The 17751-nt window shown below is 40.8% G+C and overlaps 1 protein-coding gene across 1 annotated transcript; it reads right to left on the bottom strand.

The window, feature by feature from the left end:
* Positions 1–1069: 1069 nt before the first annotated feature.
* LOC131255306 (disease resistance protein RPM1-like) lies at positions 1070–17490 on the bottom strand. Its single transcript, XM_058256005.1, has 2 exons — positions 17378–17490; positions 1070–3735 (listed from the first exon to the last, which is right to left on the bottom strand). Exon 2 carries the CDS (start codon positions 3677–3679, stop codon positions 1070–1072), a length of 2610 nt encoding a protein of 869 aa, XP_058111988.1. The 5' UTR covers positions 3680–3735; positions 17378–17490.
* Positions 17491–17751: the final 261 nt, after the last annotated feature.

Raw genomic sequence — 17751 nt, 5'->3', positions numbered from 1 at the left:
TTCTTGAGGGCCACTGAAGTTTTGGGTCAAGCTTGTATTTGTGTTTTCCCTTCATCCATGTCTGTGTAGTCTTATGAACAGGTTGGATGATAAATAAACATCACTGTGGGACCTAGAAAGGTTTCAGTGGTGGAAATCATTAATTATTCCAACTGTTTCGGTCCACTTGATCTTTGGATATGCTTAAATTTTGGGCTCAACCCCTAAAATAAGCGGGAAAAGTGGATGGACGGCATGGATAAACCACATACATCTATTTTGTAGGGCATGGACCCAAAACTGAAGCAGATCCGAAGCTTAAGTGGACCACAAAAGAGGGTAGTGGTGATTGAAAGCCAACCGTTGACACCTTTCTAGGGTCTACGTAATGTTTATTTAGTATCTAAGCGTGTTGATAAGGTCACATAGGACTTGAAGGAAGGAAAAAGACGAATATCAGATTGATCCAAAACTTTTTTCGTGGCATGCAAGAAGTATTTAAGTATTTTTAATGGTGGGCATTCAATCACCAATGTTTACTGTGTGTGGTCCACTAAAATTCTTGATTACTTCATTTTTGGGCTCATGCCTTAAAATGAGCTGGCCATGGATGGAACACATACATCAAGGTGGACCCCACAGAGCCCAACACCACCCAATCCGCTTCCATGTTAAATGTGCATACCATCTGACCTGCGCATCGAGTAAAAGAACCCCATGGTGATGGATGCCCCATAATCATGCTTATCTAATCACCTGGAGTGCCATGCCCTAAAATGAATGGTCAAAACGGATGAATAGCTTTGATATAAGGCACATACGAAGCTTACTCCATATAATTTTAGAATAACCGGCCTCCTTGAAACACTGTAAAAATGTCATTAAAAAAAAAAAAAAAAACAGAGAGAACAAAAATATATAGTGTAAATAGGAAGTAGGGAAATATAAAGCATTCACCTGATAGAGTGCATGTCCGACTGTCAAAACATCGTATGAGTGGGATGTGGCGAATGGAATCCACTAACTCTTCAGCTCCATCCTTTCCGAGCCCCTTCAAGAAAGCCTCCGACATATTAAACAGTTAGAGTTCTTAGAGGTTAGTGACCTGTTCGAGCCACAACGGCGCCTCCACTAATTCTTCGCAACCTCTAATATATAGCTCTTCAAGGCTAGACATTGCTCCCTTCTCCACCCTCACATTCTTCAGCCCGCTCAACTCAATGAGCCATAATTTCTTGAGTCTTGGATATCCTCTACCCTCGCAACGTAACTCTTCTCCATCATAAGCTCGATTTAGTTGGAGTTCCACCAAATTGGGGAGTGATTGAAGGGCTTTGAGTGGATCATCCCTCAATCTGGACCATCTCAGATGAACTCGTACCAGATTATCAAGTGAGGCAATCCATTCAGGCAACTTCTCCAAACGCCCTTTCAAATATAGGCGTTGAAGAGGTAGCGGAGGATGCGATAAAGAATGCAAGTCGAGAACCTCCTCCTCATCCATTGATCTCACTTCAAAGGAGTGAAGGTGAATCATCTTCTCAATGGAAGTGCATAAATCATTCCCATCTTCCACTCTTAGCTCGATAATGGCTAACCTCCTCAGTTGGGTGAGATTCCCCAGCTCTCTAATGATGCCACTCTCTGCCTCTATTTGTGCCAACTTCTGTAGGGATCTCATGCTCCCGATTCCTGCAGGCACCTTAATTCCATCTACACAATCAAATGGTATATAATACCCATCTCCAATACTATAGCGGTAAACCAGAAGGTGCCGTAGGTGCTCGAGCTTCAGAATCTCAGCCGGCAATTCACATACGAAAGTGCCCTTAAGATTCAATGTTTCTAAGTTCTTTAGCTTCCCCAACGAACTAGGAAGCTTCTTGATCTTTGTATTCTCCAAGCTTAAGTATCTCAAATGCAACAAGCTTGTTAGATCATCAGGAAAGATTTCCATGGACGTGTTTTCAAGATCCACCACCCTCAACAACCTTAAGCTGGAAAATGAAGTAATTGCAGGGGCATTAGATAGTCCTTCCGCACCAAAAATGAACAACGAGCGAAGGCAGGAGAAGGCATCAATTTTTTGAAAATTCTCGTCTTTATAAATGGACAGACGCCGGATTCTGTTAGGCATTGTGTTCTCTTCAACAGAAGATGAAAAGAAATGCTCCTCCTTGAATTTTGGAATGATCATCTCCCGCACAAGATCATGGATGCGACAAGTGACCACCTTCCCATATAGTTCCCGTTTTGCCACTTGAATGAGATTTCTAGCGATGAGCTGATTGAGGTAACCTTCAGCAACCTCTTCCTTTGACCTGCCTTCTTTTGTTTCTACAAACCCCTCAGCTATCCATAGGCGAATTAGTTTCATACACTTAATCGGATAGTCTTCGGGGAAAATACTCAAATACAAGAAGCATGATTTCAGATGGTAAGGCAAGTCATTGAAACTGAGCAATAATATTTTCATCATTCTTCTAAGATTGTCATCGCTTTCAAACTCCGATCCAAGGCTACGGTGAATCATCTCCCACTCGACATTCGTCTTGCTGGATAGAAGACTACCTAATGTAACAATTGCAAGCGGTAATCCTCCGCATTTATCTACAAAGTTTTCTGAAAGCTTCTCCAATCCAGGAGGGCATCTATTCTCATTGTGCGAGTGGAATGCCTTCTTGCAAAAGAGGGACCAAGCCTCTGTTGGATGCAGAGGTTGTAGATTGTAGAAGAGATCAGAGGGTCCGATGCAAGAAGATGATGCGACATCACTTTTGCGTGTAGTGATCATTACCCTGCTACCATTTTCGTTATTGGGCAATGCATTGCCTATGAAATTCCATACGTCTGCCTCCCATACATCATCAAGAACAAGTACATACCTTTTGTTCTGCAAGTAGCTCCGTAGCACCTGTATGAGCTCGACCTGTGTCATTGCATCGGAACCTTGGGGAGATAGATCTTTCTTCTCCTCAAAGAATTGCTTTACCATGCTTCGAAGCAGTTCCTCCACTTTGAACGATTGGGAGACAGTGATCCAAGCATATGTTTCAAAACATTTCTTCACCTGTTGGTTATCATAGACTTTCTTTACCAGAGTGGTCTTGCCAAGGCCACCCATCCCGACCACTGAAATCGTCAGTAGTCTTGAATCTTCATCGACCAACCATTCAATCAATTGACTCCTTGGCACATCGATGCCCACAAGATCAGCTTCCTCAATGAAAAGAGCTTTCAGTCGAGGATCATACCATTGATCACTCATTTTTTTGGAACTTGAAGTTAGCTCCATACTATCCAGAGAGTAAGCATCTTTTCTTTCTTTAATCCTATGGATTCGGGTTTTGATATCTCGTATCGATGATGCAGTCTTATGGCGCACCATAGGCTGCCTAATGAGTATATGAAGAAAATCGATGCATCCCCGAGCACCCTGCTGCTCTTGTGCTTGGCCGAGCATGAACTCGTCGAGAACATCCTCAACGTCATAAGCCACTTCTCTTATTTGTTTCACCCATTTCTTGAGGCCTTCATCGGTATCTTGTCTTGCATCGGCATCCTTTAAGGCAGATCTCATGCTTTCAAACTCATTTATGAGTTCACGGACTTCTCCGCGGACCCCCTTCAACGACTGCACTTCATTCACCAGCAAAGGCCCCAAGTATTGTATTAAGAAGTTCACAGCACTCTCTGCCATTTCTTTTTCTTCTCTCTGATACTTCACGTTTCCTTAGCTTTCAAAGTCCATCACACCTATTGGACAAGGTAAAGGAAAGCTATCTTCAATTATTTAACAGGATGGCATCGTCCTCTCAATCTCTACTTTTTCTTTTATTAATATTTAATACTGGCTCATGAATAGTATGGAAAACCTAATGGATGGTCAAGATTGATGAATACCTGACTACACTATCATATACGGAAAGGGATTGGCTACTCCCATGCCACCAGCCAATGGCTGGTGGTCGGTGCTTTGTGGGCTCCACCATGATGTATGTGTTTCATCCATGCCGTCCATATATTTGTATAGATCATTTTATTGTAAGAAACCAAAAATTAGGTATATCCCAATCTCAAGTGCACCACATTACAGGAAACAGTGTTGAATGAACGTTGCCCATTAAAAACTTTTTGGGGGCCATAAAAGTTTTGGATCAAGCTGATCTTTGTTTTTTCCCTTCATCTGGGTCTGTATGACCTAAACAACAGATTGGATGTCAAATAAACAGTACATTAGGCCATAGGAGGATTTTAATGGTGGATATCCAATCATCATTGTTTTCTCAAGAAATTCAACAGAAATTTACGGTACGTGACAAGCAGGGGAACCTGATTGTTATCAAATACGTGTTAAATAATCAATGTGCTGAAGGTGCAGGGAATTCCTAAGCAGTCACTTCTGATTGGTCCACGTAATTCTCAAGAAATTCGGTTGCTTGAGTAGATCCATTGATCAAGTGCGCCACACTAGAGTAAAGAATTAGATGCCTACTTTTGAAAACTTCTTTCAGCCACGTAAGCTTTGATCAAGCTGATATTTGTGTTTCCTGGTCTTTGTAACCTTAGGAAGATTTTAGATGGAAAATAAATCTCATGGATTTAATATTCTCCAACTACAATGGTATAAAAAAAGGCATGATCAATCCATTCCTAAGACTTCGTAGTACAATGGTGTACTACAAATAATGAATCTCACTATTTTAGATAGAATCAGGTTTATGCTTTCACACGTCAAATTATCATAATTATTTTGGAAAGATGTTGTGCATTGCTTGATACTTAATTAATCTATCTCTTTCAGCTCCTCTAAATAGAGATGTTGCAAAAAGCGTATACACCAAAAAATATGTTTCCTATGAACATCTAAAGGTGTTTAGTTGCCAATCATTTGTGCATATTCTAAAAGATGAGCTGTCCAAAGTTGATGACAAGGCAAAACAGTGTATATTCTTGAGATATGCAAATGAAAATTTTGGCCAAAGGTTATGGGATCCAATTGACAAGAATGACCAGAAGCAGGGGACATGGTTGTAACGTTCTGTAAAATTCCGCATAGAAACCCCAGTACATACGCGAGTGAAGTTGTCAGATGGTCGTACTAGTCCAACTTAATTCCTTAAATATACTATAAATGATGGATTTAAGGAAATTGGAGTCGAACATCCGTTCCTGCACATCACAAATAGGTGAGTGGGTGAATTTAAACAATTCCTCCACTTGTTGACACCCACAAGGAGTCTCGAGAGTTAACATACTCCATAAATACCCAAGTTAACTAAATTAGGGCTACACCACACATTCTAGTCTATTGGTCTCAAAATTATAAATTAGCATCCATTTTGCCATGCTTAATGTCCATTGTGAATATTGAGCCAAGGCGACACCTCGGATTGCTCAACTTCAGCCCGCAAGTCGGGCGCATGAGTTATGCGATTACCTTAGTTAATAGCCTAGATTTAAGTGAAATGATCACCTGACCCATTTTATCGATGTTGCGACCTTCAGACCGTCAGATCATGGCCAAACTCGGAGCGTCAACTTAAGATATTTTCCTACGCATATCTGTATAGCCGCGCCCTCGATCAACCAATGGTGATTGTCGAATTGAATTTGGGACCTTATCCATTGATTAGCATGTTAGATCATCAGATGACTATTTCTAAACATAGATCCCCTAATGGGGCACCCGTCCCCTGACTTGGATCAAGTTACGCACTTTCCTGTAGGCTCTCATGGTTTGAAACCACTCCCATAGGGTTAGTATACTGAAGACTTGGCATTTGGAGCCATTTGTGTACATTCTGGTACTATAAATACCTTTTTTATTCACACCTCCTCTCCTCATACGAATTTTCATACCCTAGCCTTGGGGAGGAGAGAGAGAGAGAGAGAGAGAGAGAGAGAGAGAGAGAGAGAGAGAGAGAGAGAGAGAGGAGAAAGGGAAATTGTGTGTGAGAGGGAGACTGATTATGAAGGTTGCCTCTTTCCCATCTGATTAACGATCTAGCCATGACCAACTCCTTCGTTGGATCTTCGTCCGTAGTCATTGAAGGTAAACTTTGAACCTAGATCCCTAAATCATGATGTTAGGGTTGAGTTTTTCTAAACATTATAAGGCTTGTTCGAATCATTTAGGTTTCGGTGACTCTTTTCAAAATCCTAACTTTAGGAACAAATCTGAGTCGGGCGAGCTAACGCTAGGTTTTCTATTTATCAACCCTTGAGGGTGATAGACTATGATCCCTTTTGATTTTGTAGAAATCCTTAAGTCAAGTATGCCTTAAATGCTTTGCTATAAAAATCATTGTTCGTGTTTGTAACACCTCATACTTTTTAGTACTCGAGTGTTACCGTGTGAGCTAACTTAGTATAGATACCAACCTAACTTACTTGGACACTCACATTCATTCCAATCTAAATCCGACCATTGAAAGTAATCCCCATCCATATATTAAGCCATCCATCCATTGATCTTCAAGATAGATCATCAAGTCATCATAGAAACCTAATTTAGGATTTCAACCGCCCTATAGGCAATTTAACTGCACAGTGTCTATCACAGGTATTAGATCATGCAGTCCACTATTTGTTCATCTTATATCATGGTCGTTAACAATATACTTAAATTTGTACAAATCCAACCATACAATTATAAGACCAATCACTTGTTTAGATTAGGAACCTGTTTAATCGCAAGCTCAACCATCAAATCATTCATCCTAGATTTAAGAGTTTGAACAACGAGATCTACAATGTTTCGTCGATCATTCCAACACTTGATTTCCCTAATTCAACCATTGGGTTATAAAATCAACCTTTAGGTCGCAAATAGACAGCCCTAGAAACCATTGAAATTGTTCAATGTGGACTATGGAATGCCTTAACCTTAGATCATCTTAAATTGAGATCCAAATCACTAGATCCACTGTTTATCAGGCTACATCACTTAATGTTGAAATCCATTACATAGGCAGATAATCCAACCATTTGATTACAGTAACAACCATTAGATTTCTTCTAGGATCGACTAAGAACCCTTAGGAGCCGTGAAGGTTGGATTTGAAGATAACTCAACCGTCGGATTGACGAGAATCTGCAAATGGGGCTCAAATCAAGTCGTGAGGCCCACCTAAGTTTTGGATCTGCCTGGTTTTTTGTCAGAGGCCTTGGTGGGGACCCCCAAAGCAAATGGATGGAGTGAATTTCATCCAACATCATTGTGGACCCCACAATTGGCTGTGTACCATAGTGAGTGTGCACCTGCAGTACACTAGACCATAAACACAGTCAAACCGAGTTTAACCCGTGGTTTCCCGTAGAGAGAAAGAATTCCTCCCTCTTTCGTGTTTTCGCCAGCAAGCGAACAAATGTTGTTCGATTGTTAGATGGGCCACTTTTGAGGATAAAGAGGATGATCCAAACTGTACATCTCGTTGGCCATTCAAATCCAACCAAACCCTCGCCCTTCTTGCACATTGAAACCCATGTGCATGCACACGATTTTCAGCCCAATCCAAACTTGCGTGTGGTCATATTTTCAAAACTGGAAATCTTGTTTCGTTTGCTGCCAGCTGTTGCGATCCGCTTGCCTCCACTCCTTTCCATCTCAACCTTCCATTCTAGACCATCCTAGTCCCCCATTCACTCCGCACTATGGGGTTTCCATTGCAACAAGAGAGCCGCCGCCGAATGTTGAAACCAAGATCCATTAAGTGAAAATGCTAATAACCACACATTTGGTAGGTCCCACAGTGATCATGGGATGAATCCACACCATTTATATGTTACTAATTATAAGATCAACCACTCGATGATGACCCGCCATTAATAGTTGGGTCATCTTCTTCGTTTGATCGGGAAACCCATTAGCTATTGGTGAGGCCCACTCACTGATCTAAGACGTTCGTTAGGGTGGCCATGGTCTAAGAAATTCCTCCCTGGTGACTAATAGGGGCCATACAATCAGAAGCCATGATCATTGTCTCAAATTCAATTGGTTGAGAGCCATTTGGCTCATAGCTAATCTGAGTTTAGGGACATCTAGAAATGGATTAGTATAGCGTATATAGGCTACCCTTTTAGGGCTTTCCTTCTCAAAAATAGAAACTGAAGAGAGAGAGAGAGAGAGAGAGAGTGACGCAGGGGAGGACGTGAGGTCGAGCACCGTCTTCCTCAAGAGGATAAATATTCCGAATCCATAGAACTTCTCTGGACTCCTCACAGAGACTTCTTGAATCCACGAGGAAAGAAAGTAGGAAATAGAAAGAAATTTTAATAAATTCGAATTTGATTAATGAATAACAAAAAATGAGTTCACAACCATTTAAATAGGGGTGCCAAGCAATGTGAAAGAAATCAGAATCAAACTACAACTAAAACTCCTAGAATCTGCGACTTACTATAAATAGTAAACTTAGTATTTATAGATGGTCGTGATGTCTACTAGTGCGCAAGGTTTTCGGCCAAAAATAGTAAGTGTCCTATTTGGCTTCACCAAACCGTTCTCCTAATTATTCTAAGCTCTTTTCACATTGGGCGCAACTCCTAAAGCCCGACAGATGAAGAGTTATAATCAAACTAAAACTTACTATTTATAGTAAAAACGAAATTAAAACAGGGAAACAACCGTCGATCCAAGGGTTTTTCACAATTCCGGGCTGCGTAACCCGGCGTAACAGGGTTAGTTGGCTAAAGTAGCTCGTTCTACCCCAAAATCATATATTTTACGTCAGGTAACTCATTCCGGATTGCGAGATACGCTGATCTAAGGTCCGACGGTCCGGATCACTTCTGTCGTCGACCGAGCCTTTTTTGATCCATCTTAGCGATGAAACTAGCCGCGACCTACTCTACATCAGAGAGAGAGAGAGGGGGGGGGGGGGGGGGGGGTCACCGATGCGTTGCATTACGGCAAGACAAGTCGTGGACTGAGTTGGGCTAAGCCCAGATCCTTCCTAATTCGTTGACAGGGTGAGAAAAGGGAAGGAGCAGGAAGGAAATAGAGGCGAGTGAGAGAGAGAGAGGGCAAGAAGAGGAAGATAGGGAAGGTAGTGAGAGAGAGAGAGAGAGTGTGTGTGTGTGTGTGTGTGTCTGCGCGTGCGTCACCACACCAGCTCAACTTGAGTCGAGTCATGAACTCACTCAGACTCAACTAGGTCAAGTCCGGACCTTGTTGGTTGTTATAACAAAAGAAGAGGAAGAGAGGAAGGATAAAGGAAGAAGAGGGGAGAGGGAGAGAAACGAGAGAGTAAGGAGAGTGGATCGGGCTGCCGAGTGGGGTGCAATTCACATTAAGTCGAATTGAGTCAATAGTTGTATGGCTGACTTGCTCAACTCAGTTGAGTTGAGGTAGGATGTTGGATATGGGTTGGGCCTAGTCTAGCCCATCCACTCTACTAGGCATAGTAGGAAAGAAAAGAAAAGAAAACCAAAATAAAGAAAATAAAAGGAAAAAGAAGGAGAGGAAAAAAGAGTAGAATCGAAGAAGAAGATGAGAGAAGATGTTGGCTTTCGGATCCTAACCGAGTCGAACTGATTCCAATCCTTGTATAACCAAGTCAGTAAGTTACTGACTTAGTTTTTAGTGTGTTTTGCTTTGGGTCTGGATCATCAAACTCAATAGTTAACGGGGTGTTTCTCCCTCAAACCCAATAGACCGATGTTGTGATTGCCAGGTCAATCCGAGTTGGGGGAGCATGAGGTGAGTTGACTCAGTGGGCTAGCTGAGTTCGGTGACATTGGAGCATGGAAATCGAATTGAGGTCAAGTTACAGATTGGATTAACGTGGTTGATTTGATTCTAAGGGTGCGCACACTTCCTAGCAACATTGTAGGCGATTCAAAACATAAAGTGATGAATTTTTTCCCTTAAGCTTTCATCTTCCATGTTAGCTTAAGTGATAGTTCAATTTTAATTTCAATTGATAACTGACATATTTAATTCATGATTACTTGTATTAGTTATTGAATCGGATTATCAAATTGTATGCTCAACATTTATCTTGTATGGATATTTATATGTTGTATTGTATATCTTCTCATACTTAAGGATTGTTGTAAAACTTGAATTGTTACATCTATTAGTGGAAAATTCCACTTATACATGTACATTCTGACTCAGGATGTAACTTGATTGAGTGCAATTATAATGGACCCATGACCTAGTGGCCACTTTGACTGATGGATCAAATGGAAGATTGATGCGGGCTTACCATTCATAGATTGCTGTATATTCGCCCTAAATGGCTTGATGGATTATTTTGTATGACCATGTGAAGGTATGTCTCATTTGTTAAACTATGATTAGCCACTAGTTGACAATGACACTATTAAACGTCCTAATGTTGGAGTCTCATTAGCCAGGGATTATGGTATGGGACACTATACCCGAGCTGTTAGCCTATGTTAGGTGACGACCCCTCTTCCTCCATAGTGACCTTTAAGCTTTCTTAAATTGGCTGCTTGTAAATTAGAATAATAATGACTCGAATAATCATGCATTCATAGTACTTGGGCGTTATTGGGTGCCTAATTGACTGTTTGAAAGATCAGTGCTCCATTCGAATGACCCTTTTTGTATTTTGAATGGACTAACTATTTGAAAGGTTCATTCTCTTACCTGAGCATGTTGACTATTTGAAGCACCCGTTCATTGGCAATTGAATGAATCGGCTGACCCATTTTATTACTTGAATGAGCCGACTGTTTGAAAGACTCATTATATTACTTAAATGGACCAACTGTTTGAAAAGTTCATTCTCTTACATGAGCGAGTTGACTATTTGAAAGACCCATTATTTTGCTTAAATGGACCAACTGTTTGAAAGGTTCATTCTTTTACTTGAACGGGTCAATTGTTTGAAAGATCAATTCTCTTACAAATTGAATGAGCCAACTGTTTGAAAGGCTCATTCTCTTGCGTGAATGAATTAACTATTTGAAAGGTCCATTCTCTTATGAGGAATGGGTCGACTGTTTGAAAGACTTATTCCAATACATGAATGAGATGACCGTTTGAAAAGCTCATTGTTTTGTATAAATGGACTGACTATTTGAAAGGTCCATTCATTTGGCCAACTGGATGTGCATCCCCAGTTAATTTGTAATCACACACCCATACATTTAAATAAGATCCCATTATCGATTGTTTTGTATATTATCTTATTTAAACTATGCTTAACTAATGCGGTGGTCTGTAATCTTGAGGGGAATTCACACTAAGTTGACCACTCATACATCGAATATATAACCGTACAGGTCCTGCAGGTGGTTTAAATGATATTCATGTCTAGATTGATGAGGAGTAGGGTACAATATTTATCAGGGATGCATGGTTGCATCTTCCAAGAGAAGCTACGTGATTTTATAGGTCAAGACTAGTGACAATTTATTTTATTTTATATGTTAAATTATTTCATTTTGTAATTGTAAGTATTGAGATATTGGTTTGTATAAGCCTTATGGGCAACTGCTCATATATTTTGAATGTATATGTGAATTTTCTTTAATTTTGATTTGTTTCTCTTCCATTAAACTGCTAACTCTAAAAAAGAAAGAAAAGAAAATTACCTGAAATTTCGCGATCTTTAAAGTTTAACACTCGAGTTTTCGAAAAATGATTTGTATAGTCAGGTTTTGAAAATCGGGCATTAGAGTATTATTATTGGTAAATCACATGTATGATGAAATGCATGTTCATTTTAATGCTTACTTTGTTGGTGGTTGATTAGGGTTTGAAAATGGCAATGGTAGATTTCAAATGGTTTTTTATTCCTTTACAACTTTGGGCATATTCTTCGCATATTTTGTTGGGTATTAAATTCCAACCTAGACTTACATATACATTTATTATTTGAGATAAGTTTGAAACCCCGTTGATGTCAAATAAATATTATATTACTAATTTCGTCATATTAAGCTATGATAGGAAGAGTTCCAGCCCTGCTCAACCTTGAAAACAAGGGATGGTCGACAAATCTACCCACCCCGACTCATGTAGCTGACCAAGGCAGAACTTAGGCGATCGACAATAGTTGGAGCTACATGGCTTGCTTACACCCAATGCTGGTCTATCCAGGTTTCTCCTTGGACAAACTAATTAGTCCCTTGCATGGCCCGATCGCATGTATGATAAATGTTTGAGACACATTGTGGAATCTGGGATACCATGTCGGCCGTCACCAAAGAATGAGGTCATTCATGACCATTAGTGTGATACGATCCGTTGAGACTCAGGCGCGAGACATAGTGGTATGACACACTTTACCTGGGCTGTCGGCCTACACTAGGATGACGAGGTTACCACATTGGTAAAACATTGGGTGACGAGCCTCCCTATAGTGACCGGCTAGCATGTAAGAAGTACGCGACCCTATCATGATATTGATGATACGAGTGGTGTGCCTTCTCCACATTGAGGTCAGGTAACGACCTTTACCCTAGTCGTGGCTGTCTTCGGACGATTAACGCTATTATAAATCTGATTTAAGTATAAAGACTTAATATAATGGAAACCCAAAATGGATTAAGTAATACTGGTGAGGAGCTGCCTAGTGCTGCAACGACCCATGTAATTTAGATAGAAACCCGAGATTCGTATCCTAGCTTCATCAACTTGCTGTTTGAACTAAACATTAATAAGCACTCGGCTAATCATGCACACCATAACATTTGTTGGGTTGTGCTTCAGGCCAACCATTACGCATATGTTGACATCCTCACTAGCGATGGTGTTGACATGGTTCTATATTGGTATAATTAAACCTCAGGTCAAGCATACACATTTCATCTCATTCACGTATTTAAATAACCAAATATAGGACTTTCATGTCATTCATGTATCTGTTTGATAATATGTGAAACTTAAGTAAATAGTAGCACTGAATTGATCACTCACCCCAACCTGGGACGCTGTTTTAAAACACCAACCAAACGATTTCGTCGATGCAGGTGCCCTAAACGAGGATACACTTGTTGAGGAGTATGTGGACCATATCGAGGAGTTCTTATACTTCCAGTGTGTAGATAACCAAATGTAAAGTGACGTTTTAGGACCATCAGTTTGGTTTCCTTTTGAGGACGAGGTCGCTTATTGCATTTTATGTTTGGACATGTATATTGAATCCCTAGCTGGGTGGACTCTATAACTTAGTTGGGTGTATGTATGCATGTATGTGACTTTTTTTTTTAACTCGTACACTTGTGATAACCATGATATTCACTATTTAGTTTACTTCTTCCGCATGATCATGATACAATTGGTAGACGCTTAACCAAATGACATTTCCGAAAGGCTTAAGTGATACTCGAAATATTGGGGATCGATTATGTACTCAACCCCTGAAATTCAGAACATCACAAGTTGGTATCAGATCATGAGTTTGAGATTAAATTGAATCATGAGCTAAGGACTTACCATAATGAACATAGATATAATTTTGAAAATTAGTTATATTGAACCCTAGGAATCAAAAGATTATTAACATGTGTGAACTCATGTGTAGAAAATTTAAACTTGAAATTTTCCTAAATTGATGTAATCTGGCTCATAAGAGCATCAGTTGCTAGAGACCAATCATGGACTAATACTTGAGTGAGTGGACCGAGACGATTGAGGAAAGAGATTTCAAGTCAGAGAAATCCAATGAGAGGATGTTAGGCACAAATTGATTAGGCGGGTTGAAAAGTACATTTAATCCGTGAGTGATTCACATGGGTTTTTTGTTAAATGCACTACACATAGGCCCACATTGATGCATGTGTTTATCCATGCTGCCCATTCGTGTTTCCCTTTTCACGTGACGTTCTGGTCATATACATTTGTTAGTGACCCAAAATCAATTAAAATTAGGTAAGTCTAGGTCTGTGTGAACTTACTAGTAGGTTGGATCTCAAATAACCACCATGGTGGGTCCAAGGAAGGAATCAATGGTCAGGAGAACTGTCCCCACCATGATGTTTAGTTTTAGGTGTATGTTTAGGTTTAGGGTTATACTAGGGTCTGCTCTAACAATTTCGAGCTAATACATAAATACGGCCTGTTCAAATGGCCAAGCCACTCCAACTTTTTGGAGTACTTGGCGGAGTGGTTGATCGGTCGGGATAATGATTGTATGGGCCTGGAAGTATGATCGGAGACGCCATAATAACACGATCAAGGCAAGTACCACCTTCTCGATGTTGGGGTATCTAATCTCGGCATGAACCAAAGCTTTATTGACGTAATATATGGGGAACTATTTATTTATGATCTCCCGTACCAGGGCCAACTGACTGTGGTTGTCCAAATGGCCAAATATAGTAACAACGGTTCTCTGGGTTCCGGCTTGGAGAGCAGTTGGGGTGACCCCAGGTACTCCTTAATCTATTAACAAGCTTACCGCAATTGCTTGTTCAAGTCGGCTTTGACTTCACCTTTAGTTTCTTGAAGAATGGTAGACACTTATCTGTGGCTCTAGAGACAAACCTGTTGAGGCCTGTTATCCAACCTATAACGCATTGGATCTTCTTTGTAGTCTTGGGGGACTTCATATCTAGGAATGCCCAGATTTTGTCAGGATTCATATATATTCCTCTTTAATTGACTAGGAAACCAAGGAACTTTCCTGAGTTAATACCTAAGGCACACTTGCTCGGGTTTAGTTTCATCTAATACTTTCTTAGGATCACGAACATTTCCTCAAGGTCGGTAACATGATCTATCGTTTTAATGCTCCTGACTAGCATATCGTCAACGTAAACTTTCATTGCGTGGCCAACCTGTTTGGCAAATATTTTGTTGACGAGGCATCGGTAAGTTGCTCCAGCATTTTTCAGCCCAAAGGGCATTACCTTATAGTAGTAGAGTCCTCTGTAACTGACAAAGGTTGTCTTCTGCTTGTCGTGCTTATGCATGAAAATCTGATTGTGACTCGAATATGTGTTCATAAAGCTTAGAAGTTCGTTTCCAACCATACTATCGACCAGTTGGTCGATCCTTGGGAGAGGGAAACTATATTTTGGACATGTTTTTATTTCGGTCGATGTAATCGACACATACTCATCAATTGCCATTAGACTTCTTTATCAACACGAAGTTTGCCAACCAATCTGGGTAATAGACTTCCTCGGTGAATTCAGCCTCTAGGAGTTTGCTAAGTTCCTCACCAATGGCCGCATACCGCTCTGGGTTGAACATGCGTCATTTTTATCTTACGACTCTATAGTCAGGGTCGACGTTTAGCTTGTGGACCATCACCTCCAGGTCTATGCCCGGCATGTCCTGGTTAGACTAGGCGAAAATGTCATCGTGTTACTTTAGTAAACCAATAATTTCGTCTCGCTAGCTGGGTGCTAGTAACGAGTGACCTGAACTATGCGGGTCAGGTTGGTTTCGCAGAAGGGCACAGATATGATTCCGAATATGTGACACACCAAGCAAATAAAATAATAATAATAATAATAAATAATAATAAAATAAAATAAACATTTGAAATTAAGATAGTAGTGGATCCAGGTTGACCCTAAGTCACTAGGGGCCCGGTTGACCTCAAGTTACTGACCAATGGGGGACCGGGTCAACCCTATCACCACCCAGTCGAACTCGGGTTGCTGACCAACGGGACTAGGGCGACCCGGTCAACCCGGTCACCATCCGGTCGACTCAGTTGTCCCTGGATGGCTGGCCAAGAAAGTGGGACAGTGCAACCTGGTGGACCCTAGCTGGACCCAGTCGATGAGTCCACAGAATTTTTTTTTTCTTTAAAAAAATGAAAGAAAGATGGGAAGGGAGGTCTTACACGTGGGGGATGGTGTACTGCACACCAGCTATATAGCTGGTGTATTGACATTAGCAAGTTCTGTGGGTCCCATCATGAGGTATGTGTTATATCCAAGCTATTCATCTATTTTGCGAGCTCATCTTAATGCTTAAGACTAAAACTAAGACAGATCTAACAATCAAGTGGACCACACTGCAAAAGGCAGTGGGGGATTGAACGTCTACCATTGAAACCCTTTCAGGGTTCCTGGTGTCTTGGATTAATATGAAATTTATTTTTCATCTTATCTTTGTGACCTTATTAACATATTGGATGGAAAATAAAAGTTATGGTGGGCCCTACGAAAATTTTAACGGTGAAAATAATTATCCCCACTGTTATTTGTGGTGGGTCCAATTGATCTTTGGATATGATTCATTTTACGCATATTATTATAAAATGATCTCAACAAATGGATGAACGGTGTGGATATAATAAATACATCACTGTGGGGCCATGTAACTTTGCTCTCCTTTGAACCGTTCGTACAACTCGGAGCTGGAGGAGCGTCACCGCTCGTCTTCGCACGACACGTACCCACACGAGCTATATAGCTGGTGCGCAGGAAACGGATTGGCTACTCCTGCCACCAGCCAATGGCTGATGGTTGGTGCTCTGTGGGCCCCACCATGAAGTATGTGTTTCATCCATGCCGTCCATCTATTTTTATAGATCATTTTATGTTGTGGGAGAAACAAGGAGGTATACTGAATTCCAAAGTGAACCACATTACAGGAAACAGTTTTGAATGAATGTTGACCATTAAAAACGATTTGGGGGCCATAAAATCTTTGGATCAAGCTGATATTTATTTTTTCCCTTCATCTGGGTCTTTATGACCCAATCAACAGATTGGATGTCAAATAAACAGTACATTGGGCCTTAGGAGGATTTTAATGGTGGATATCCAATCATTATTGTTTTCCTGTGGTGTGGTCTACCTGAGATTTATATCCCTATTATTTTTTGTGTCAATCCTAAAATGATCTGTAAAAATGGATAAACGGAATGGATGAAACAAATACATCATAGTGGTGCCCACAGAGCACAGACCACCAGCCAGGGGGCTGGTGTCAGGGGGAGTGACCAATCCGTCTCCTTTGCAAAAGGGGTTTAAGACCCCTTCCTTGCCATTTTCCTTCACCATTCACACCCTTCCCCTTCCCCGATCAAAACCCACCTTCTCCAAAATCTTTTGCAAAAGGGGTTTAAGACCCCTTCCTTGCCATTTTCCTTCAACATTCACACCCTTCCCCTTCCCATATCAAAACCCACCTTCTCCAAACTCTCTCCAAAACTCCGAATCCCTTGGAGGATTACAACTCCTCTTCCACTGGCAATACCATTCAAATCGCTGGATAACATATGATCTACCTGACCATGTTCACAGGAAGTAAACCGTTTTATGAGAAAGTTCACATCCAGTGTTGTATATGAACGTTTAGATATTAGGAATCTATGGTATGAACATGGATAATTGTGGGTAATTACTTTTTTCTAGAATGTTCACCTATGAATGTAATTCATTACTGGATTCCAATACGAAGATCTTGTGTGTTGAATCATGAAGAAGAAAAATAAAAAATAAAATAACGTACCTTAACTGTCTGCCATTAAAGTAATCCTCAAGCTTTGTTGGATGAAGAAGATGAATGCCTCTGCTTAATTCATTCGTTTATAATGAGGTATTGATACTTCCTCTCTCTGCTTCATTCCACGCTGGTGGAATATAATTACAAAGAAATGGGAGCTGCCCACTAGCATGACAGCTGGTGGAATATATTTACAAAGAAATGGGAGCTGACGGGTGCGTGCGGGACCCGGCTTGCTACGGGACGCGGTTTGCGTGGTCAACGTTTACTCGACCGACTTAGGTGGGCCGCACAGTATGGGAAGTACACTCGGCTGCCCATGACAGCAGGTGGAAGACAATTAGAAAGAAAAAGGGACCGGTGTGCGTGGGACCTCGCTT

The sequence above is a fragment of the Magnolia sinica genome, chromosome 9 (genome assembly GCF_029962835.1).
Source record: "Magnolia sinica isolate HGM2019 chromosome 9, MsV1, whole genome shotgun sequence".
NCBI classification, from domain to species: domain Eukaryota; kingdom Viridiplantae; phylum Streptophyta; class Magnoliopsida; order Magnoliales; family Magnoliaceae; genus Magnolia; species Magnolia sinica.
This window is presented reverse-complemented; position numbering and strand designations above follow the sequence as displayed.

Excerpts from the sequence above, each read along its gene's own strand:
- LOC131255306 (XM_058256005.1), bottom strand. The coding sequence starts at position 3,679 with ATGGCAGAGAGTGCTGTGAACTTCTTAATACAATACTTGGGGCCTTTG.